Genomic DNA, 26,292 nt, shown 5'->3' with positions numbered 1-26,292 from the left:
TACTTGTTTCATTTAGTAACCTTTCAGAGTAATCATTCCAGACATCTAAAATATCTTTATCTTCGGTTTTCATGTCACTTTTATCTTATCTGATTCTTTTTATAGTATTCTTGCCTCCATTTCTAAGCTTCTTCAATAGCATCTAGAGTATTTTACCACCTTCCTGATATGATATTTATGTTCTTGGTATGAAATAAACAAATATATAAAAAGAAAAAAATTTCAATAAATTGTTATGAAATTCAGCAAATAAAAAGTCTAAAATTATGAAAATAGGGAGGAAAATGGAAAACACCAATATCATTAACAAAGAAATATATGTTTATGCATAATGATATGTACATCCACAACTATCAGTGGAATCTTGGTTGAATAAAGCATTAATGATGGTAGATTACGTGCATGAAATGGGCACCTTTTAGATGTACCATACTGTTAACAGAGTTCAGATTAAAAGTTGGATAGCTACTGCTTCTATGTTCATACTGAGTGAGATTTGCTGGAAAGGAGTATGGTTACCCAACAAGGATGGCCTCTCAGCTTTAGATATGTTTCTTCAGGCAGAAGCATATCCGTTTATACTTCTGCAAGAGGGCCTTGTTGTCATTGATGATTTGATAGAATTCACAACAATTCCATTGTAGGAATGTTTTCATTATTTCTTTTTGATGGTATCATCTGGCTTCCTGTGTCAAGTAATTTTGCTTTCATTAGCATTGGATTTTTTCTTTTCAGAGAACTGAGAACAGCCAGTATCCAATTGTTTCCTCTTCATCAGGAAAAATATCCAAGATATCATCATACTATACTCCTTCTAGGACACTAGGTACATGTATTATTTTATCTTCTTCATCGGGAACTGAGGTATCCATGCAATATGTCTTTGATCCTCTGCAGTGCACGTTCCATTATTTTTTTAATGAGTGGATTTTCATGTAGCAGGACTATCTGATCTGTCCTCAGGAATAATGGTTTGGATCCCTACTGACACTTTTTTCAAGCTGCCTTCTCTGCATAAGAGAGTTTATCAGAATGCAGTTTCTTTACAGATTTTAGAGATCCTGCCAACCCTTCCAAAATAAAGAGTGATTTTTCCAATTGGACGTTCATCTGTCTGCTGAGAGTAAGATTAAGAATGGTGGTGTATTTGTTGCAGCTTCTGATGTTTGTTTCTTACTTTGGTTTTCTGTTGTTGATTCTATGGCTTCTGAACCCAGTTAGGTCTCTGGTTGAGAAACCCTGATAAACAAGAGGATGAAAAATTATTCATTCTAAGGAGAAGTTTGATTCAGCACCAGAGCTCCTGACCTACCACAGAGACACACACACACACACACACACACACACACACACACACACACACACACACACACAAGTGCTCATTCTCTGACAAGTAAATGCGCTCAGGAGTGGAATGCCAAGGCTTCCCTGGGTGCTTATAAGGCACCATAGCAAGCCTTGGATCCTGTTCCCAGACCACAGATAAGGAGACCCACTGCAACTCCCTTGACCATTGCAGGCAAGCCCACCAGTTGACCGATCCTGACCAGGCCATCCAGGACTGTCTGTCTTGCCAAAGTAGAGACCAAAAGAGTAGTGTGAGGCTACCAGGATCCCCCTTTCTAGAAGCCATTAGATCCCAGTGATGCCGATCTGGAAGACAGGATATTAAAAAAGACTCAAGAGAAGCAGAACAAAGAATATTCAAAGAATATTCAAAGAAAAGCTTAGAAAAAAAAAAGAAAGGGCCAGTACCATCACTGCAAGGTCTACCACAAACAGGCACCTCAGATGGAAGGAACTGAGTGATGGAGATACCCCACTTCTCCAAAAGAGGCTGAAGTTTTTTTTTTTGTTTTTTATGAGGAACCTATCCACAAGAGGTTGGTCAACCTATAATACACTAGTACTACCTTGGATAGGCAAGAAGGAGCTTGTTCACATTTATCTTGAAAAGTTGTGGATTGTATTCCTTGGGAAACACACATAAGATGGCAGACTGTTCCAGAGGGCAGCAGTGGAAGGAATGAATGAGGTGGAGGAGAAATTTGTTCTGTGAGTTTGAAGATGCACTGTGAGGAAGTGTTGGTTAGTTACTACATGCATCTGAACTGATCTGAGAGAGTGGGAATATTATTGATGCTAGTTCTGATGAAAAGCAACAATAAAGTATTTGTAGAAGAATGAAATGAAAACAACAGAAACTGAGTGCCTGTGTGAAAGGGAGTGAAGTGTTCTCGTAGAAAGGCTTATACATTAATTAATAATCATTATACATGATTATTAATTAACTTAAGGAAATCATAATGTACACTAGAATATAAATAAAATAAACTTTAATATATATTTCATATCAGTATATTTTAATATCAGTGAGTGGGGGATCATTGATCAGTCTGACTGCCCTTGTCTGCACAGAGTCCAGTATCTTTAGGAAGCTCTTGGGGGAGACACAAACCCCAGATATGGGAGCAATATTCAATGGTCAGACAGATTTATGATTTGTATAAAGTTAGGAGTTGTTTGGAGTTAAAGTAATACTTTGAGTGAAAAAGAAAACCTAATTTTTTTGAAGCAGAAGAAGTAATATTTGTAATATGTCTGTGCCAAGAGAGATCTGAGGTTAGTGTTATCCCAAGAAGATAAATGTCATTCTGTGTGGGGATTTGGGTGTTGTCAAAAGTAAAGCTGGAAGAGAAGAATTCTTTTTTGTCATATAAGACAGAGTTGTGTTTGCTTGCATTGAAACTGACCAGATATCCAAATCCCATTGATGAATGTTTTGAAGATCTGTATTTAAGGTAGTAATGGTAAGGGCTCTGGAGATTGTGGCGATTTATGAATTGATGTATTTGTCAAAAGGGTGCTTAAGGGTCAAAGCTGTATAACTGAGAGGAGACCTCCACATAGCCTTTAAAGGAATGCGGAGAACCGACCAGGGCTTCTGACCTAATGTCCAATCCTCACCTTCTCGTGGTGCACCCTGTTGGGTATCTACTTTGATACTGAACGAACGAGGATGGGCTGGCAATTTGGGATTTAGCCGACCAAATTGTATTCTTATTGGTTAAACTAAAATAAAAAATGATGGTACAACATGACAAAATTTCATTCCGGCTGGGGCGTCGCCCGGTTAAACAAGGCCCCCGTTGTTTTCGCCAGGGAACCAGGGCGAACAGCGAAAAGTCAGCTACTGGAACAAATCTGAAAACAAACCCCAACTCAACATCACCAGAGTTAAAGATCGGTACTATCAACGTAAGAAGCCTGAATGGCAAAGAAATGGAGCTAGCTGAGGAATTAGATAAGTACCAGATCGACATAATAGGGGTCACTGAAACAAAAAAGACCAAAACTGGTGAGATCTTTCTGAGCAATAAATACAAAATGTTATATTCAGGCAATGACAATCAAGGAAAAGAAGGAGTAGCCATAGTATTCAACACAAAATACGAGGCTAATCTTCTTGAATGGCAGTCAGTCTCAAGTAGAGTAATGTGGGCAAATATGAGAATAGGGAACTGGACAATGAGACTTATTTGTGCCTATGGTCCCACAGAAGGTTCTACTAAGGTAGAAGTGGAGGAATTTTTTGAGGCTTTAGAAAAAGCAACTGACACAATGAAAAAGGAAAAGTTGGTCCTTGTTGGGGATCTAAATAGTAGAGTAGGAAATGATTGTGAGACATACAAAAATATTTTGGGAAAATTTGGAGAAAAGAGCAAAGCTAATAATAATGGCAAATATCTGTTGGATTTCTGCTCAGGACATGGACTGGTTATTACTAACACCATGTTCCAACATAAAAATGTGCATAAATTCACATGGAGAGAAGACGCTAGGAATAAGAAAAGTCTCATTGACTATGTTATTGTTAATAGTGATGTTTTCTCCCTGGTGCAGGACACCAGAGTGTACAGAGGATTTGAAATTGGAAGTGATCACTATTTAGTCTTGAGCAGGATAAAATTGAATTTCATATTGAAGAGAATAACATGTAAGAAAGTTTTAAAGCGAATAAAAGTTGAGCAGCTCTCAGATGTGAACTGTAGACTAAAATACAGAAATATTATTGAAAAGAAAATGAAAGAGTTTGAGAACAGGAATCAAACTTTGGAGATTCAGTGGCAAACTCTGAAGAAAACATTGATTGATTCTGCCAGAGAGGCATGTGGTGAGGTTGTGTGCAAGGATAAAAAAATCACAACTCCCTGGTGGACACAGGAAGTTAAAGAGGCAGTGAAGGAAAAGAAGAAAGCATATCAAAAGTTCCTGGCAAATAAGTCAGCTTTTACTCTTACAGAATACAGAGACAAATGTAAGAAAGCTAAACAGTGTGTAAAACTAGCTAAACAAAAGTCATGGGAGGACTTTGGCAAGAATATAGAAAATAAATATCAAGAAGGTGGCAAAATATTCTGGAGGTTGTTGAAGAAGCTTAGGAATGGAGGAAAGAGTGCTGTAAAAGGAATTAGAGATGATAAAGGTGAAATGAAAACAGGAGAAAAAGATATCCTTGAAGTATGGAGTAATTACTTTGAAAAACTGCTAAATGAAACAAGCAGTGATGACAGCACAGTGATAAAAAATACTGACCAAGCATGCAGTCAGGAATACATATCCATACTTGAAGTAGAAAAAGCCATCAAAGGCTTGAAATGTGGAAAGGCAGCAGGAGTAGATGATATTCGACCAGAAATGCTGAAGTATGGTGGTATAAGAGTCTCACAGTGGCTGCACTGCATAGTTCAGAAAGCCTGGACAGAGGGACAAATTCCCGATGATTGGAGTAGAGCTTTCATAGTACCCATATATAAAAAGGAAAATAAAACTGAATGTGAGAATTACAGAGGTATTTCCCTACTGAGTGTTCCTGGCAAGATCTATGCAAGTATACTTGAGAAACGGTTGAGAAGAATTGTGGAAGAAAAGCTTGGTGAAGAACAAGCTGGATTCAGACCAAATAGAGGCTGTCAGGATCAGATCTTCACTTTACGACAAATAGTCGAGAAAGCATGGGAATATAACAAAGATCTGTATTTAAGTTTTGTCGATTTGGAAAAGGCATATGACAAGGTGCCAAGAGAGAAGCTATTCAATACGCTGCAATTATATGGTGTCAATGGGGCATTATATCAAGCAATACTTAGTCTTTATTTGAGTTGTGAGTCAGCAGTTAGAATTGAAGGAAGTACAGGAAGATGGTTTAATGTTAAATCTGGTGTGAGACAAGGATGTACATTATCCCCTCTGTTATTCATTATCTATATGGATCACATTATGAAGGAAAGTGGTATTAAACATGATATCAAAATTGGAGATGTTAATGTCAGCTCTTTGCTTTATGCGGATGATGTTATACTTCTAAATAAATCCGCTACAAGTCTGCAAGATTCTCTGACTAAATTGAATAGCTGTTGTAATAGATATGGTATGAAGGTCAGCAATAAAAAGACAAAGACAATGAAAATAGGCAGAATCATTGAAAATGTCAACTGTGTTGTGAATGGAGAACCTGTGGAACAAGTAAAACATTTCAGCTACTTAGGCACAATTTTTACTGAAGATGGTAAACTAAATATAGAAATAGACAACAGAATCAGCAAAGCTGGTATCGTGGGAAGTCAATTGAATAAATTCATATGGAATAAGAAAGAAATTAGTCGGAACACTAAATTAGCTGTATACAAGACTGTGTTCAAACCAATTTTAACTTATGGATCTGAGAGCTGGGTCAGAAGTAAAACACTTGACCAAAGACTAGAGACCGCAGATATGAGAGTCCTGAGAAAGATTAGAGGCGTGAACAGATGGCATCAATGGCAATATCATATTAAAAATGAGGATATTAGGAAAGAACTTGACATTGTCAGCATCCAGGAATGCGTTAGCAGAGCCAATCTCAGATGGTATGGTCACTTAAATAGAATGGGAGAGGAAAGATTAGCAAAACAAGTGTTCTCTGCCAGGTTGGCAGGAAAACGACCCAGAGGAAGACCAAGATATAGGTGGATTGATACGGTACAAAGTGCTTTAGACGATAGAAATATAAGATCTGATAATGTTGGAGTCTTGACAAGTAACAGACTGATTTGGAGGAAAATTGTAGATAGGAAGTTAGTAATGATGTAATTTTTTCATGTAGTACTGTCATATCCTGTACACCCCTTGAGGGTACATGGCAGGAATTTGATGATGATGATGTATTTGTCAAATGTCAAGTTAAATGATTAATATAATTTTTTTAAAATTTATTAAAATAGTAATTAAAAAAAAATACCTGTTTGTATATTTTTAAAAGATAGGGATGACAAAATATTCAGAGCCTAACTTCATTAAGCAAAAACATATGGCAAGTATTTGATTGCGAACTGCATATGTTTATTCCACAGTTGAGAATGAAGCATTAATTAAAACATTAATTAAATGAGGAAGATGATGAATCAAACAGACTACAGATTTTGAAAAAAAGAATTAAAATTCTGAAAATTAAAAACAAAAAAGGAACAAAAACTAGTAACACATATATAGGACCAGCAACATGACAATGTACTGGCCATTTTGTGGGAATCACTGTCAGATAATAAACAGGTGCAAAACTGATTCTGAGCATGTCATTAGATTTTAGATTATATATTAAGAGGAGTTTAGTTGGCTCAAGGGCAACAGAAAGTTTGGGTGGTTGGAGATCAATAGAGAGGCATTTATTTTCTTTAACTGTCAACAGGGAAAGATTAGATGATTCACATAACTGAGGACAAGATCACGTAATTGAACTTCATTTTCAATACCTTTCTCTTACTGTATGTTTTAGCTTAATCAAGGTTCACTTCAAATATCTTATCATCTGTATCTTCTAAAAATTTATAATCAGGTATGTCTTTTTAAATTACTCTTTTAATATAAATTTAAAAATTTTATATTAGTCATTTAACATAGCCTCTGTTGTGGGGAAACAGAATAGCTGCACCACCCAATACCTTGTTTTAGAAACTTTTTATATTAAATGTGTTATATATGAGGCAAAGTATGAACTGTAAAAAAAAAAAAAAAAAAAAAAAAAAAAAAAAAAAAAAAAAAAAAAAAATGAATAAAGTTCCAAAATTAAATTCCTAAGAAATATCCAGCGGTTTGCTGGATATACCTTTGTAAGACCTCAAAATAAATGAAGAAATCTCACAATGTAAATATAAAACTAATAAATTATTACGTTAATAAATATAAACAAAAATAGATACATCTAAATTGAATGGACAATAGAACACTTCCAAAATAGTATAAAATATAAATTGCATAGTTATAAAATAAGTAAGAGAGCCTGTGTAGCTCATTGAAAGTGGTGTTTGCACTCCTCAGCACTAAACTGCCTGGAGAAAGAGCATCATCATCAGTTCGATTCTAGTCACCAACTAGAGGAACTTTTTCTACGTCTTTTTTTGACTGGTTCCCAACTTAAAATATTGTGTTATGTTGTGGGTTAGAGACCATGAGATGGCAGTACTTGTTGAGCCGTCTCTTCACTGAAGGCTCTTCTCTTCACTTAAATTAGTAATAGCCTTGTGCCAGCTATCTCTGATTGGCTACCAGTGGAGACTGAACTGCCCAATCAGTTTCCAAAAGTTAGATATGGCTAAAACAGTCTTGCCTACTCCCTCTAAGGGAATAAAAGTCTTTAGCTGATTATTATTTTTTTTTTTTAATAAATGAGTGAAGAAGAATTAAAAGACCAAGAAAGTAATGGCATTAGACTGAAACTAGCCACTTACTGAAAAATCCATGTTAGGCTTAAGATGCAATTTTATTTCTAATTATTAAAAAATGTCAGACATAAGTGAACTCAGTTTTGTATAACAAAACAATAGCTGAACCTTTAAAAATTCACAAATTTTATATATATACTAGGGGGGTCTCAGTGGCTATGGCACCCACCCCCCTAAGTTCCGGACTGGTAAGCCGGTTCGCCTTCAATTCTGATGCCTCGAGACATGAAACAACAATGTGTTTGTCTCATGAAGGCAAACACGAAACACATTGTTGGACGTTTCAAAACAATGAAGAGACAAAAAACGTGACATAAAAACGTTTAAAATTTCAACTTAACTTTTTTATATATATAGAATATATATATATATATATATATATATATTTTTTTTTTTGTTAAGGTTAGCCTACCTCAATAAAATAACTGCCCCAATGACATGACTTTACAAGTTCAAAATAGAGAGTCCAACTCATCTTCGGAAATATATTAATTACTGACGCAAAATACTTCTCAGTCTCTTCATCCAAAATTTCAGATGATCTATATGGATTAGTTAACACAATTAAATTAATTAATTTAATTAAATAACATAATAAATATCTAAACATCATATGATTTTTTTTGTATGATAATGATTCAGGATTAAGACATTATATAAAATGAGTACAAGTAACTCTTGTTATACAAGCTTTCGTTATCCACGTTCTTGCACATACGTGGTTTCATTCTGGTACATAAGGACAATTGCTGTTTCCTTTCCAAGGTTGTGGAAACTTCCATGCATGAAGCACAAATGGAAGTACAGATGGAAGTACAAAACCTTGTTTTGTACTTCCATCTATTATACTCAGAAGTTCAGTGTATAACTGTATAACAAATAACTGTTAAAAAAATACTTTAACAGTTATTTGTTTTATGCATAGTGAATATTTAATTTGCTACTCTTGTGCCTTAATATGTATTAAGAAATAAATGCACTTTCAATTAAATTAATCTTGAAAGATCAGAATCTCACTCATTTGGGAATGCAACCTTTATTATCCCATGTTATAAGCTTCATGTTTAATGCGTTTTCAATATACATGCAATTCTCGAGAATGCAACCCCAACACATATAACAAGAGTTATCTGTCTCTCTGAGTGCATATTTTTAGATATTTACTGGTCTAGTTTGCTGACTGATAACATCTTCATTCTGACTTACAGGTCATGGATTCAAATCCTCTTGTTGTGTCATGGATGTTTGTTGTCTTTAGCTGGAGGATGGTTTTTCACTGCCCAGTGTAACAGATCACTCTGATTACCAGAGGCCTGAAGTGAGGTGAAAAAGTTCGATGTTTAGTCTCTAAAGCAGGTTCAGGGTTATATATGTACTGGTGTGTTATAGGGTTAGAATCTTTCAAGGATGGGATTGACATCATTTATATATAAAAACCAGACAAATCCTAACCATTGTTTACTCCTTTCATCAAAATCAATCACCACTTTTATCCATTAAACCTTGGTGAAGTCCTCTGAAACATTTAGGAGTTTATTTCTTATAGTATAACTGCAAGATCCATACTATGGACAGTCTGAGAGAAAAATCAATTGAACAACACATCAAAGAGTATACTAAAGATGAAACATACCACAGAAGTGAAGCCACAACTCGATCATCAGATGCATCAACTTCAACTGATCTATGTGATGCCTCAACAGAAAGACATAAAGTTCTATGGAATGAACTGGAAATCTTATACCATTCTACATCACCTTTATCAACTATTGCCCTCTCTAGTTTTGCATCATCAGCAAACAACTGAATATCCCCTTTCATATCTTCTACTATATCATTAATGTGCAAATTAAAGAGTACTGGTCCTAGTACAGAGCCATGGGGCACTCCACCAGCAACCCTCATTCACCTTGATTCCACTCCACCATACAACACCATGTGATGTCTGTGTATCAGCCACTTCCTATTCATGCCACCAGCCTCATATACATTTCTATTTGCTCCAACTTATGTAATAGTTTTCATGTGGTATTCTGTCAAATGCCTTTGCAAAGTCCAGCAGTATCATGGTTTAGCCATTTCCTTTATCCAATTCTGATGGTCTGTAATTTGCTACTTCTGTCTTAGAGCCATCTTTATGTAATGGAACTATCTTAACCTCTTTCCACTCTCTTGGAACCTTGCAAGAGCTGAGACTTAGATTAGACAACTTCGTCAGAGGCACTGCCAATTCACTTGCACATTCTTGTAGCACACAAGCAGACATATTGTCCAGGCCCACTGCTGTATTCACATTGATATTTTTCAATACACTGAGTACCTCCAATTAATCTACCTCAATGCTCACATCAGTCTCTGTCACCTCAGTGACTGCAAAGAAATAACCAATAAAACAGGAAATAGCCACAAGAAATAACCACTAAAAACATACTGCACATGTTAAAAAACGTTTAATTTTCTTGACCAAAAAGCTCTGGAAAAACTTTTATTGGGATTATATTGATCAAGTGTATATAGCAAACAACTAAGTGATACCAACTAGTTTCACCAACTAAGTCTGTTGGCATCTTCAGGGTACATAACTGATGTAAGGCACTAAAAAGTAAAAAACTGTTACAAACTAAAATCAACCGATTCCAATTATATTAAACAAAGAACAGAGCGCGTTCTGTTCTTTGTTTAATATAATTGGAATCAGTTGATTTTAGTTTGTAACAGTTTTTTACTTTTTAGTGCCTTACATCAGTTATGTACCCTGAAGATGCCAACAGACTTAGTTGGTGAAACCAGTTGGTATAACTTAGTTGTTTACTATATACACTTGATCAATATAATCCCAATAAAAGTTTTTACAGAACATACTGCACAGCTGCAAGCCATACAAAGTACAGCAGAAGTTTTATTGTAGCACTAAATATAGTGCGAATGTGTTTAATTTTTTTTTAAATGATGGGATGACAGTCATAAGCATAACGGGTCACAAGTCACAAACATCATAAGTCAAGGACTGACTATACTTGACAAGAATTTTTTTGTGCAGTATAATCTCTAATCAAATGAAAAAACTTGCCTCCAACCAAATCATTTTATATTAATAGCAGTAGACTTGAATGTAAGAATAGCCAATGAACCAATAAGGTCTGTGATGACAAGAAATAAAGACTGTCTTAATGAAAAAAAAAAATAATTAATACATTTTATATCTTATAACAAATTAAAAATAATGAATAGCTTTTCTAAGACATACAGACACCCATAAATTTACCTACTCAAACAAGAATCAAAAATCAATAAATGACTTCTCAACAGCTAAGAACTGGCAAAATTAATAAATAATGATATTACTTGAGATAGCATGTGATGGAAGACACTAGGGGTTCAAGAGTGCTCGATCTAGTAATTGCATCTGAGAAATTGCCTATAATGAATATGACCACGTTCCCACCAACTGGTAAGAGTAATCATATGGTCTTGATCTGGGATGTGGTAAATGTGTGGAATTTTCAGTTAAGATAGGGATATATGTGGAATTATATAAGTATGACGAGGGCTGGATGTTGATAGTGCATGGGAAGTGATAAAGGAGTGTTTGAGGGAGGTAATGGCAGACTGCATATCTAGAGTCAGCAGAGTAAATCAAGTGGGAGTTAAATGGATGAATATCATCATTAAGCTGGAGCTGCAAAAAAAGAAAATTGTGGAGGGAATTTAAGGAGAAAGGTGACCAGCAGGCACATGAAGAGTACAAGGCGCAGGCCAGAAGGATAACTAGTGTGGTAAGAAAGGCAAAAGCAGAATATATGAAAGGAAGTTAGTAATGCAGGCTGAAGATAATCCCAAACAGTTCTTTTGATATGCTGCAAGTAAAAGAAAGAATGTATATGGCAGAATGATTTCAATGAATGCTGATGGTAGAGAGGTAACTGAATCAGTCAAAATAGTAGAATTACTTAAGTGAACACTTTGCAAGAGTATATCATCCAGGTGGTGATATTGCAGGAACGAGAGTGCCAAAGGCTAATATGAGACTGAGGTAAATGAAATGGAGGTGTATAGCATATTACAAAACCTTAATGTGAATACAGCTGTGGGATTGGATGGTATATCAGCTTGAGTTTTATGTGAAGCAGCGAGAGAATTGTCAGTGCCCTTGACCACTGTTAAATCTAAGCCTCAGTTTTAGGTTAGTCCCGAGAGAGCAGAAAGAGGGAAAAATAAATCCACTGCATAAAGAAGGCTCCAAGACTGATACAGAAAATTATCAGCAGACCAAGAGTTGTTTTCAAAATATTGGAGAAGTTGGTCAAAAGCAAAATAAAGGAATGGGATATGTATGGGGGCAGCATAGTTCTGTAAAGGGTATGGCATGCCTGGGTAACTTGCTCATGTTTTATAATACAGTGACAGCTGAGTTGGATAAAAGTAATGGGTTTACAGTGATACTGCTGAACTTTACAAAGGCCTTTGACAGGATACCACATGGAATTCTAATCAGTATACTGCAGCACATGGGGTGGATATAGGGTTTGTGAGATGGATAGGAGAGCGGTTGATGGAGTGATATCAGAGAGTAGTTTATTCAGGAGTAGAGTCCAAAAGAAGGCCTGTGATTAGTGGCATGTTAGCATGTTACAGGGTTCTGCTCTAGGACCACTACTGTTTAATTTGTACATTAACAATATAGGAAAGGATCTGAGAGGGATTGTTCAGTTATTTGCCAATGATGCAAAGTAAAGCAATAGTTAATACAGATGATGTCAAAATTTTGAACGATGATTTGGATAGATTGGCAGACTGGGAAAAGGAGAATGGATGTCATAATAATGTGCTAAAGTGTAAGGTTATGCATTTTGGGATGAAAAGATTAGCAGCAGTATACCACATTAGTGGAACCATACTCCAGGATATTAATGAAGCCAGAGAATTGGGAGTGTTTAGTGAATAGGGAGTAAAAGTTTATGGGACACATAGCAAAAGTGGCTGAAGTAGCTCATCAGATTACTTGATTACTGAAGAATACTTTGATGAGCAGAGACAAGCAGGTTATTGTTCCTCTTTATCGAGTCTTGATGAGACTCCCCCGCCCCATCTTGACTACTGTGCACAGATCTGGGTACTAAGGATTCTTGGTGATGAGGAGGAGGAGGAGGAAGTGAAGAGGATCCAGAGACGAGTGACCAAGATGGTAACAGGTCTATAGAATGAACTTTACGAGAACAGGTAAGATTTGTGGATTACAGAAACTGGTTGATAGGCAGAAAAGGGGTGATATGATTGATCTGGTGGTGAGAGAACTAGGGGCCATCCATGGAAACTGAGTAGTGTAGTTAGCAAGGGTGTTAGAACTACATTTTTTGATTGGAGAGTAGTGAATGAGTGGAATTAGTTGTCAGAGTCTGTTGTGCCATGACTGTGAATGAGTTCACGGTCGTGGCACAACATGACTGTGAAAGCAAAATATGACAGATGCTGCACAAATGTTGGACAGTTCTTGAAATGATGTTTAGGGCCTCTCTCTCAATTAGTCTAAGGACTCCTTGGAGTAGCCTGTAATAATAATAATATAAAGGAAAAAAGCGTTTATTAAAACAGTTTTATAAAAGTAGTCATAAAAAACACCATGCTATACTGGAAACTCATTCTTACTTCATAAGAGAAGAAAGTATTGCTATGTGCATCCTCTTGTTTACACGTTCATGATCTTCAGCTGTCCATATAGAAAATCCTAATCCCTTACAAATATTTCTTACTGTATCAGTTATGGAACTTACAGCTGAAACACATTCTTCTTTACTGAGCACCAATAAGGCCTCAGGATTATCTCCAACCTATACAGTGGGTAGAGGAGGAAGTAAAAACAAAAACCCATTTAATAATAAAATAATGTCAAAAGTCAGTGATAACAGTCAGCAAAAAATAAAATACAAATATTAAAATACAGTTCTTGATTTCTTTTGTGAGCACTCTCTCCATTGTTAGTCTTTTTTTAAATATTGTGTTTATGTTTTCTGTTAATTTGTTTATTGTGTAACTTTTTTTTTTAAATTCATGCTCCTGATAATGTATACTATCATCATCATTGGCTCGACAACCTTACATGGGCCCTAGCCTTCTCCAGAAACTTCTGTCAGCCTTCCTTATTCAATGCCAAACTCCTCCAATTTTTGACTCCTAAAACCTTAAAATCTTGCTATCTTAATTTAGGTCTTCCAATTTTTCTTTTTCCTTCTGGCTTGGCATTAAACATCTTAACTATTCTTTTACTATCCATGTGTATAATGTGTCCAGCCCAACTTAATCTATTTATTTTTATGTACTTAATAATGTCTGGGTCATTAAATAATCTGTATAGTTCATGGTTATATCTTTTCCTCCACAAACCATTCTCTTGTACTGCTCCAAAAATATATCTGAGAACTCTTCTTTCAACAGACCTGGCAATCTTTCATCTGCCATTGATAATACCCAGTTTTCAGAGACATAAGTTAACACTGGTCTTACAAGTATTTTGTACCTCATTATCTTTGTTTTTCTTGAGATCAGATGTGACTTTAGGTGTTTTGTAAGTCCAGAAAAGCATCTGTTTGCAGAAAGAATACATCTCTGAATCTCAGTACTGATATCATTTTTACAATTAACTTCTGATCCCAAGTATATAAAACTATGTACAATTTCAAATTTATAGGAACCAATTTCAATTTGAGAAGGATTATTATCACAAATCTTTCTAGTTACTGGCATATATTTTGTTTTTTCTTGGTTAATCTGCAAATTCATCTCCTTTGCTGCCTTTTCTAAACTGATGAAAGTTTCTTCCATTGCTTTTCATGTCCTTCCTATAATATCAATATTGTCTGCATATGCCATAATTTGTACTGACTTGTAGAAAATAGTTCCCTTTGTATTAATACCAGCATCTCTGAAAACCTTTTCAAGTGCTATGTTAAACAGTAAGCAAGCTAAGCCATCCCCTTGTTGAACACCATTTTTTATATATATTGGATCAGACAACATGTTCTGAATTTTGATCTGACGAGTATTCTCATTGCAGCTTTACTAAAGCAATAAGTTTTCATGGAATACAAAGTTCCTCCACTGCAATAAATAAGTCAGATCTATCTATGCTATCGTATGTGGCCCTAAAATCTATAAAAAGATGGTGTGTTTCAATTCCAATTTCATTACATTTTTTAAAGTAATTGGTATATATTAAAAATCTGATCATTTGTAGATCTTCCTTGATTGAATCCACACTGATAATCACCAATAACATTCTCCACATAAGAATAAAGTCTCTTAAATAGAATGTTAGAGAAAATTTTATAAGTTGTACATAGTAAATTAATTCCTCTATAGTTAGAACATATCATTACATCACCTTTCTTATGGATGGGGCATATGATGCTCAGATTTCATTCATCTGGAATTGTTTCATTAATCCAGATTTTGTTGATAAATTGTTCTTAAGTTTTTTAATAGCTGCCTCCACTTCTGCATCTGTTGATACTGGTTCAACATCTTCTAGATCATGGCTCTCTTCCATATCATCTAATTGACCAGATATACTTGAATTCAATAGTTCATTGAAATGCTCTGCCCATCTCCCTGGTATCATTTCATTCCCACTCAAAATTATATCCTCCTTATCCCTACATAACGTTGTTCTAGGCTGGAAATCTTTCTGAGTAGTATTTAACTTTTGATAGAAAGATCTGCTTTCTTTCATACTTCTGAGATGTTCCAATTCCTTAAGTTCATCCTCATCGTATTTCTTCTTTCTATTCTTATGCATTGTTTATTCTTATTTTCTAGCCAAACAATATTCCTCCACAGCTTTACGAGTGTGGTTCCTTTGCTGCATTTGTTCATATACCTTATTTTTAAATACAGTAACGCATTCATATTCTGCATCAAGCCAACAGTTATACTTAACTCTACTAACTTTTCCTAATATTATGTCTGCTGTTGTCACTATGGCATCCCAAGCTTCATTAACACTCACACCAATGGTTAGACAGATTTTCACTGATTCTCTCACCATATTTGGCTTTAACTTCTAATTCCTTCAATCTTTCCTTATTAAATTTTCTAAGATGGGAACCACATATCTTACTTGCATTAGAGATTCTGCTTCTAATCTTTGGTATAATCAAATAGTTATCAGAATCAATATTTGCTCCTCTATAGGTTCTAACATCCATCAAACTGGATAGGTATCTTGCGTCCATTAAAGTCCCATTATCACCACCACCACTAACATTTCCACAGACAATCAAAAAAAAAAAAAAAAAAAAAAAAGCTGGCCTGGTTGGCCGAGTGGTTAGCATATCCGCTCTCCAGCCAAAAAGCTATGGGTTCGAATCCTACCATGGGCATGGATGTTTGTGATTGTCTGTGAAAATACTAGTGATGGTGAGCAGTAGATGGCATTGGTGTTGATGATGAAAGTTGCAGTTCGTTGTAGTTGATGGATTGAGCAGTGGAGACAGAGAGTTGTAGAGTAGGTTACCTTCCTTGATGAGTCTTTGGACTCCCTGGAGGTGTCACGTAATATGCAAAATAATTATTTTACCCTCTTTCCACTACCATGGAACTATAACAGAGCTGACTTAAATTAAAGAGTGTGCTCAGAGGCATTGCCCTTGCACATTCTCACAAAACCTGAGCTGATATTATTATTATTACCCAAGACCACATGGAGTCATCTTGGAGGTCTCTTTATCAAACACATAGCTCATCATACCATGATTTAAACACACTCGAATTCTCTGCAGACACCACACTCTCAGGCAAGGCATTCCAATCATTCACATCTCTGCATGAAAGAAAACCTACTTCTCACTCCCCTACTTACACCCTCTTTATACAGTTTCCAGGGATGACCTCTGGTTCTCCCCTGATCTCCCACTATTTTCTGTAGAACCTCTCCAGCATTGATCCTATAACAATTCCTTAATAACTCACTAGGTCTCTATCATATCTCCCCTCTTCCTCCTGTCCACCAGACTCTGCAAGTTGCATCTTCTCAATCTTTCCTCATACTCGACATTCCGAAAACTGAATAGAGAAATTCCTCTATAATTCTCACATTTGGCTTTATTATCTTTTTTATAGTTGGGCACTATTGGAGCTCTACTCCAATCATTGTCCTCCTGTTCGCATTCATCTTGAAAATTTTCTACTCCTGTTATGTCACTGCTTATTTTGTCTAACAGTCTTTCAAATTAAAAACATCTAGGATATCCTTATCATAAGTTTTCAGATGTCCCATGACTTTTCTTTAGCTACCTTTATGCACAGATCTGTTCTCTTACTTTCTCTGTTATTAAGGCATCTGCTGACTTATTTGCTAGGAACTTTCAGTATGCTTTCTTCTTGTGCAGGACTTCTTTAACATCTCATGTCCACCATGGTGTTTTTATTTTTCTATCCTTACAGACAATATTGCTACAAATCCCCCTAATTGAAGCAATGGATGTTTCCTTCTGAGTTTGCCACTGAGACTACAAGGTTTGGATCCCGTTTTCGAAATGTTTCATTTTTTCTTTAATAAATTTTTTATAGTCAAGGCTATAATTTACTTGTAAAAGCTGTTCAACTTAAATTCTTTTTAAAGCTGAACAGATAATGTAATGATTTATGAAAATATAAATAATGACATTTAAAAAAATATTAGTGTGCACATATTTCATTTTTAAAATATTCCAAAATTCCTAGTTAAAAAAAAATGTTTTTTTTTTTTTTTTGGAAAGGGGGAGGGAGAGACTGTGCATCAGTGAAATCCTCACTCCTGAAAGGACTAATTAATAGTACTGACTGCTCCCATCTGAACAGAATGAAGAATTTTTAAGATTTCAATGACATTTGGCCAGATTTTGAAACAATTTCAAATTTGTAGAGCAAACATATTCAGAATTTGTAAACCTGACAGTATAAATCTATCAATCCTAAAACATTGAAGATCAACAAAACAGTGCTGAAAACTACAAAAATAAATAATAATAAAAATAAATAAATAAATAAATAAAACTATCCTTCCAGATATTGAGAAAGTTAATTCACTTCAAAAATAAGGCAAAAATTTACTAAACAGCAATGCTGATAAACTATATGATGATGATGATGATATAGCAATCATATATATTACCAATAAGCAGTGTTGTTGTTTTTTTTTGTAAAAAAAAATAGGAGCTGGTACTCTTTCTTTGCTAGTAATAAAAATTGAAAATTAAAAGGATATGAAAAAAAGAAACTAAAAAAGTATTTACCTATATTGTTACTTCATAGTGTGATAATATTATCTTTTTTTAAAGATAGTTGCTGTTGCTTTCACCAAAATAGGGAAATTCATGTTTGCCCATTCCTTACAAATTCTCATGCCCATCTTCTTTTCCACTGTAAGAATTCCAGTTTCTTTACGTAATGTACATCCAAGCCTCTTATTTCTATAATTAGGACACATCTCTGCAGTTAACGCTTCATTCATTTTCTAACTTGTTTTTAATTTCTCAACTGTGGAAAGTGAAAAGAAACTAGTAATTCTTTTTATTTTGTATGTTAATTCTTTTTATTCAAGACAATTACTGTATTGCTTCTTAGATAAAAAGAACATCTGTGAAAGTCAGATAAAACCTAGTAAAATTATTTATTTAAGATGTTTGTGAGGAGAAAGGACAAACTGATTTGTATTGTACTTGACTATGAGGCAGGACATGAGAATTTGTTGAGTGTTTTCTGTTTGGATAAGTATATACTGGTAGTTTAGTGGTAGAATGAAACACATTTCCCTCTACAGACATCATACTGCACAGATGCAAGCAAAACAAAATAAAGTTTAATTGTTGCAGCACTGTAAAAACAGCACACAGACACAGTCTGTGTGCTGTTATACTGTATTTAGTGAAAAATAGAGTAATTAGAGCATTTGATATTAGAAACAACTAGAATGAATACTATACTGCATAGTTGCAAAAAAAAAAAGGAAAAGTTTTATTGTAGCATTAAAATAGTCCTCCTTGAGGTGCATCTCATGTGAGACACCGCTTGGCGTGAATGTGTTAATAAATAAACATGAAAGTAATTTAAAATTTTAAAAATAAAAAATATCTTAACAGATAGTGAAAATGCAAATTTCATTAAAGAACTAAACGGATTTGAATATTTCATAAATGGAAAAATATGACTGAATATTATACATTTCTAAATGTACCATATCTGTTATGTCACTGTTTAATATAAGTGATGGTACACCATACCATCCCAAAAATAAGCATTATCAATAAGTATGAAACCTTACAAGCAAGCTATCATGCTTATATATGATGAAAAAGTCATGCTCAAATCCTTTATGAAATAGCTTTACAGAAAAGCATGAGGAAAAAAGAAAAAAGCATGAGAAGCATCACAAAGTATCAAGATTCTATTGGAAGGTTAAACATTGATCAGCTTAAATTCTTATGATTTCTAAATTAACAACATTGAAGTGAGGACTTTTCATCATTCTTACTTTTCAACATATTCATTTATCTGAGTGACATCAGAATTTATTCTTAAGTCCGTGTATTACTTTCTCAAAATCATAAATGTAGCACACTTACATGCTAACTATTAAACTAAGGAGTGCATCGTGGTCCCCAGGTCAGGATTTTTGGCATACCCCCCCTACCTGTCGCTCAGGTTAAGGACAACACATTGCTCTACAGTCTACAGGGTTTAGGATCAATTAGTTTAAATGATAACACAAAAGTAATATTTATTTAAAACACTACCAACATCTACATAATACAAACTAATAATAATATTCAAAATTACTTCCAAGTACAGTATATTTTCTAGCTTTTGTTGAAGCAAATTTATCAATAATGTCAGTAAAATCAAAATTGCTTAGCCAAATCATTTTCAATGCACAAAATTGCTATGTGATTAAGTCATTCTTGGCTACTTGTGCTTCTTTGCCATGTTTTCAACGAATTGGCCAGTCTGCTGAATGATCTCTCAGCTGAAGAAACAGTAACCAGTATTGTGCAAAATAGTTTTAATGGCGAGGCAGATATTGGCAAATATACCTTGTAGGTTTTTGTCATAAATTGCATTCAGAAGTCTCACCAGACTTGTTTCTGTGCCAAAAACTATCTTATAAATACTTTTAAGGTGAAGAATTTCATTGTAACTCTTCTGACAGATCTTTTTCATACATATTCACAAGTTTTGCTGCTTTTGCAATAAGTTGACCATCATCCAAGTTGTTGAAATTTAAAATAGGTGAGAATAATTCACATATATTATCTACTTCAAACCTTGTTTTTAAATCATTCATAATGAAAGCCAATACTGGATAAATTACGAAAATTTTGAAATCTTGTTCAGGTTCTACAGTAGTTTCTTGATTTTTGCAAAATTGAGGTTGCACACCGAGTGCTTCAGCAACTACTTTTGCTTCTTGGACAACACTTTCCCACGAGTCACGTAAGTGCTGTATCTCTTGCACTAATGCTCTTATAAGTGCGGACTTGATCTCAAAAGATATTCCTTTACTTTGTATAATAATGTTCTTATTGTCAATATTTGCTAATACTGTATTTTGTGCCAAAACATTGTCATTAGCATACCTTTATAAGATCTGAAATATTTCTTCAAGCCTTTAATTGTGTTCAGTGTTGAAGGAGTTAATTCTGTGTCCATCTCTCCGAGAATGACATCTAACACAGCAAGTACACCGGGATAATGTTTAACAATTGGGTGCACAGCTTGAATTCTTTCACTCCACCTTGTTTCTGAAAGACTCTGAAGAGATAGTGGTATGTATTTTTTCAGTACTTTCCAGCGTGCAGGACTGTGATCAAAGAAAGAGTTGAAGCTCTCTATATTCCCAAAAAATGTTATAACATCTGGGTTGATTTTGGCAGCATTGACTCCTACATGATTTAGTGAATGTGCTCCACAGGGAGAGAATAAGGCACATTACTTCATGGAATTCGCAAAATGAGTTTATTGGCCTTTGCGTGGGCAAAGTTCTCCAAACTGTTCTAGACCAAAGAAGAGACGCAATTTTCGATGGAATAATAGTAGACATAACATTAGATATCTCCCACAATGAACAAAACGTCCTAATTCTCAGATACATATCACAAAACCAAGACTCAAGCAAATTTGAAATCAATGAATTTTTCATTGAATTCATGAACTTTACTGGATAAACTGGAGAAAAAATAACTGAAGAAATACTTGCAACTCTGGAAAAAAACAGTATACCCCCTCGAAGATTGCCATTCACAAGGCTATGACAATGGCACAAATATGCGTGGAAAAATAAGCGGTGTAAAAACTCTCATTTTACAAAAGAACAAATGTGCCTTATTCTCTCACTGTGGAGCTTCATCGTACTTTCCAATTAATTCTAATATACCTAAGAAATTCCCATTATGAAAATTCTCCAATCTTCGTGTTTTCTCCTTGAAATGCTAAACCTCTGGATGATAAAAATAACGTTACATCTACAATCCATTGCAGAAGTGCTCTCCACTTATTTGTTTCATATTGAATTTGTAGTTGAAAGTCTTTATCGATTCCATAGGGATTTCCAAGCCAGATATTGTTCTCTGTGTTCAGCACTATTTTCGGGAAGAGGCAACATATCATACAATTTTTCCAAGGCTTATTTCTAGGCGAAAATCCTTCTTGGGCTAAACTGCTTAAGTTTTTGTTATTGGGGTCGCAAAAAATATGACATGGTAGACAATAAGAGTTTCTTTCGATACACCCCATGCTAAAACCATTCTCATGGAAAATGTTCTCTTGTTCTTTCATCTTTCGTTTTCATATAGAGCAAAGAATCTTGAAATTTCCTACCATTAAGATCTCTTGAGAATTCCTTATAAATCTTTTGGAATTCTTGAAAGCTGATAGTTCGTACTATCTCTCGCCGCATGTGGTTTGAGATTACTCTGGGCCAAGTACTAGGGTCATCATATTTTATATCAGATTTTCAACAAGGCCTGCAACTGAAGCATCAACTGTATCATATTCTTCCATAGTAACTCCTTCTGCAGGTTTTTCACTTGCAGCCTTTTCTTCCATTGCAAGAGGTTCACATGTAACAGTCGCTTGACTTTCGACTGCCTTATGAGTTTTGATTTGACACTGATATTCTGTTTGGATTTCAATGTCACAAACATTATCACCACCTTCATTATGATCAGTACTGGGAATTATGTCCTTTTCTTATTTCTTATTTCCCCTATGCTTATTTCTAGGCGAAAATCCTTCTTGGGCTAAACTGCTTAAGTTTTTGTTATTGGGGTCGCAAAAAATATGACATGGTAGACAATAAGAGTTTCTTTCGATACACCCCATGCTAAAACCATTCTCATGGAAAATGTTCTCTTGTTCTTTCATCTTTCGTTTTCATATAGAGCAAAGAATCTTGAAATTTCCTACCATTAAGATCTCTTGAGAATTCCTTATAAATCTTTTGGAATTCTTGAAAGCTGATAGTTCGTACTATCTCTCGCCGCATGTGGTTTGAGATTACTCTGGGCCAAGTACTAGGGTCATCATATTTTATATCAGATTTTCAACAAGGCCTGCAACTGAAGCATCAACTGTATCATATTCTTCCATAGTAACTCCTTCTGCAGGTTTTTCACTTGCAGCCTTTTCTTCCATTGCAAGAGGTTCACATGTAACAGTCGCTTGACTTTCGACTGCCTTATGAGTTTTGATTTGACACTGATATTCTGTTTGGATTTCAATGTCACAAACATTATCACCACCTTCATTATGATCAGTACTGGGAATTATGTCCTTTTCTTATTTCTTATTTCCCCTATGCTTATTTCTAGGCGAAAATCCTTCTTGGGCTAAACTGCTTAAGTTTTTGTTATTGGGGTCGCAAAAAATATGACATGGTAGACAATAAGAGTTTCTTTCGATACACCCCATGCTAAAACCATTCTCATGGAAAATGTTCTCTTGTTCTTTCATCTTTCGTTTTCATATAGAGCAAAGAATCTTGAAATTTCCTACCATTAAGATCTCTTGAGAATTCCTTATAAATCTTTTGGAATTCTTGAAAGCTGATAGTTCGTACTATCTCTCGCCGCATGTGGTTTGAGATTACTCTGGGCCAAGTACTAGGGTCATCATATTTTATATCAGATTTTCAACAAGGCCTGCAACTGAAGCATCAACTGTATCATATTCTTCCATAGTAACTCCTTCTGCAGGTTTTTCACTTGCAGCCTTTTCTTCCATTGCAAGAGGTTCACATGTAACAGTCGCTTGACTTTCGACTGCCTTATGAGTTTTGATTTGACACTGATATTCTGTTTGGATTTCAATGTCACAAACATTATCACCACCTTCATTATGATCAGTACTGGGAATTATGTCCTTTTCGTTTTCAGATTTGAAAAATTTGGTTATGAATTGATGATCTCATGATGCTTCCGATTCTCTCTCGGATTTAAGTTTCCTCTTCTGAGCTCCGAACTTATGTTTGTACTTGGAATCAAACATTAGGATTTTACTTAAATATAAAGAGCTAATAAGCTTCATTTCGGCGATATAAACATTATTTAAATTAAGGGGATATTAAATCCCACATTGTTTTAAAACCGAATAAGAAACTCAAAGATTGGAATCAGAGAGTTTCATGCCGATATAGAAAACTATAAAGTATCGGCGACACTAGCGTTAGCCAATGCAAGTGACTCTAGTATAGTACAATACCGGACAACTCGTAGCAAAGGTGGCGAAGTTCCGATCGCTATTCTTAGGTATTTTCCATAATGTAAAAACACATTTCCTAGGAAATGTATGCTGTTATTACATTATGGTGGGAGGTCACTACCCAGACCGGTTTCAGCCTTTTTTGAGGCTTCATCAGTGAGTAGCTAGACCATATTGATACCAAAGTATATAGCGAAAAGAACTTATATACTTTGCTGTACGAGTTTCCAAACAGGTGCAACCATTAAGTTACTTAAATATAAAGAGCTAATAAGCTTCATTTCGGCGATATATACATATATATATATATACCATAATGTAATAACAGCATACATTTCCTAGGAAATGTGTTTTTACATTATGGAAAATACCTAAGAATAGCGATAAGAACTTCACCACCTTTGCTACGAGTTGTCCGGTATTGTACTATGTACTAGGGTCACTTGCATTGGCTAACGCTAGTGTCGCCGATACTTTATAGTTTTCTACATCGGCATGAAACTCTCCGATTCCAATCTTTGAGTTTCTTATTCGGTTTTAAAGCAATGTGGGATTTAATATCCCCTTAATTTAAATTAGGATTTTATTTATTTTAACTAGAACATCTTTACTTGCTTGAAAGCAATTTATTTAAATATTTTTAATATCTCAAATTTGTATGATCTGAAAAGAAATAATAATTAAGTTTGTTTCATACAAAAAAACATAACTAAAAAAGCTTTATATTTTCTTTTACTTACTTACTAGCAAAAGTTTAATCAAACAAGACAAATTCTTCTCAAATAAAGAATTTTGTAGAAAATTTTCAGTTTCTTGAGATCAACTTAACCAACTAAAACTATCAAATAAAGCTTTCTCTTTTACGAATAAAATAAAATTCTCTCAGCATCCATAGCATACTCACCGTAAGCACCGGTACGGTAGTGTGCCGGTAACTTCGGTGCAGCATCGCCATTGAAACGACAGCATGCATAGAAACCGAGACGTGTGAACGAAAACTGAAAACTAAAGTAAATCCTTTCAAATGGGAAGTTCAGAAGAGTAACCATAAATCTGAAAAGATGGATAATAGGTTGGAAATGATTGCAAAAGCTAGTAGTCCCTCTCAGCACATATTCATTCATATTTTATAAAGTTTCTTTTTATCTTTTGTTAGTCTCACTTAACTGGCCGACCCGACAAGACAGGCCCCCTAATTCCAGGCTGGCTAGAGCCCTGTCAGCCCCACCCTTGTGGGGACCATGGAGTGCATACAATATATAAGGAAAGTGAGCTGGATAAGTGAGACATTTTTTCCAATATCCATTCAAAAGCTGTCTCTGTGAGTGTCTTTAAAAAAGTGGTTCTCAATTGTGAGTCTACTTTATATTGTTCATATAATGAATATAAAAAATATCAATGAACCTGATGGCACACAAATTTTATATTAGTTATTCTACCTCATCTTTTTGCCTTGAGAGTATTACTTGTTGTTTAGCTGATATCACAGATCCATGAAGAAGAGCAATATCAGTGCCATATTCAAATAAATGCTTTCTAGCAATCTGCAGTCTCATTATTATTAAGTTCTTCAAGGGTTAATCTGAAACAGATAAGAAAAGAAAATTGATCATACTGTGGAAAATATACAGAAACAAATTGACAGCCAATTTGTAATATTCTAATCAATTAATCTAATAGTTTCCTAATATGTGTAAGTGTAAAGTAATGCACTGTGATATGATGAGATTTCCAACAGTATGTTATATTGTTTGGATTATGCTTGAAAAATCTGATCAGGCAAGGGACCTTATACAAGTATATAATGTCATTTCACATTAAGGAATTAGACTCAGGTTTTGTCCTCTTATGTATTAACAGGGACAAATTAACAAACTTTTTATTATATATTATTATTAATATTAAACAAGACCTCATGGAGTCAAAGACTCATCTAGGAGGTCCTTTTATCTCACACACATCTCATCATACCGTGTCTTAAACACATTCAAACTCCTTGCAGACACCACACTCTCAAGCAAGGCATTCCAATCACTCACAACTCTGCACAAAAAAAACCTGCCTCTCACTCCCCTACTCACACCCTCTTTATACAGTTTCCAGGGATGACCTCTGGTTCTCCCCTGATCTCCCACTATTCTCTGTAGAACTTCTCCACCATTGATCCTATAACAACCCCTTACCAACTTGTAGGTCTCTATCATATCTCCCTTCTTCCTTCTCCCCACTAGACTCTGCAAATCATTCTTTTCAATACTCGACATTCCGGAGGTCAGAAACTACCTTAGTCAGTCGCCTTTGGACCCTTTCCAACATCTCTTCATCCTTCTGAAAACCAGGTGACCAAATCTGGGCACAATAGTCCATGTGTGGCCTAATCAAAGCCTTATACAATGGAACAAGAATCTCCCTACTTCTACACGTCAGTGTCCTCCGCATCATTCCCAGAAGTCTTTGTGTTGTCTTCACAATTTTGGCGATGTGCCCTCTAAATTTTAGATCCTTATCCACTATCACCCCCAGATCTCTTATTTCCTCTACTTCCAACAATATATTCTCACCAAGCATAAATTCTGCATCCCATCTTTGTTTTCCAAATTTTAAAACCATACATTTTGCAACATTGAACTCGCATCCCCATTTGCTTGCCCAATCACTCAATTTATTCAAGTCTTCTTGCAAGGCCACAACATCTTCACTACTCTTTATGGTTCGTCCCAACTGTGCATCATCTGCAAACAACTGAATATCTCCTTCCAAATCTTCGCCAATATCATTAATATACAAGTTAAATAGTAATTAC

The 26,292-nt window shown here is 35.1% G+C and overlaps 1 protein-coding gene across 1 annotated transcript in view; it reads right to left on the bottom strand.

Annotated features, from left to right (window-relative positions):
- LOC150098435 (uncharacterized) overlaps positions 1–26,292 on the bottom strand; it is a 260,713-nt gene that overhangs the window by 221,983 nt on the left and 12,438 nt on the right. Inside the window, exons 2-4 of the mRNA XM_090405278.1 lie at positions 24,929–25,071; positions 13,407–13,588; positions 8,173–8,302 (exon numbers count right to left, since the gene is read on the bottom strand). Coding sequence (XP_090261404.1) covers positions 8,173–8,302; positions 13,407–13,588; positions 24,929–25,045 — 429 coding nt within the window. The 5' untranslated portion in view covers positions 25,046–25,071. The remainder of the gene's footprint in view (positions 1–8,172; positions 8,303–13,406; positions 13,589–24,928; positions 25,072–26,292) is intronic.

This window comes from Typopeltis vanoorti, chromosome 15 (assembly GCF_054136105.1).
Source record: "Typopeltis vanoorti isolate ZY-2024b chromosome 15, IOZ_Tvanoo_1.0, whole genome shotgun sequence".
NCBI lineage: Eukaryota > Metazoa > Arthropoda > Arachnida > Uropygi > Thelyphonidae > Typopeltis > Typopeltis vanoorti.
Note: the sequence above shows the minus strand (reverse complement) of the source record. Positions and strands in the feature narration are given on the sequence as shown.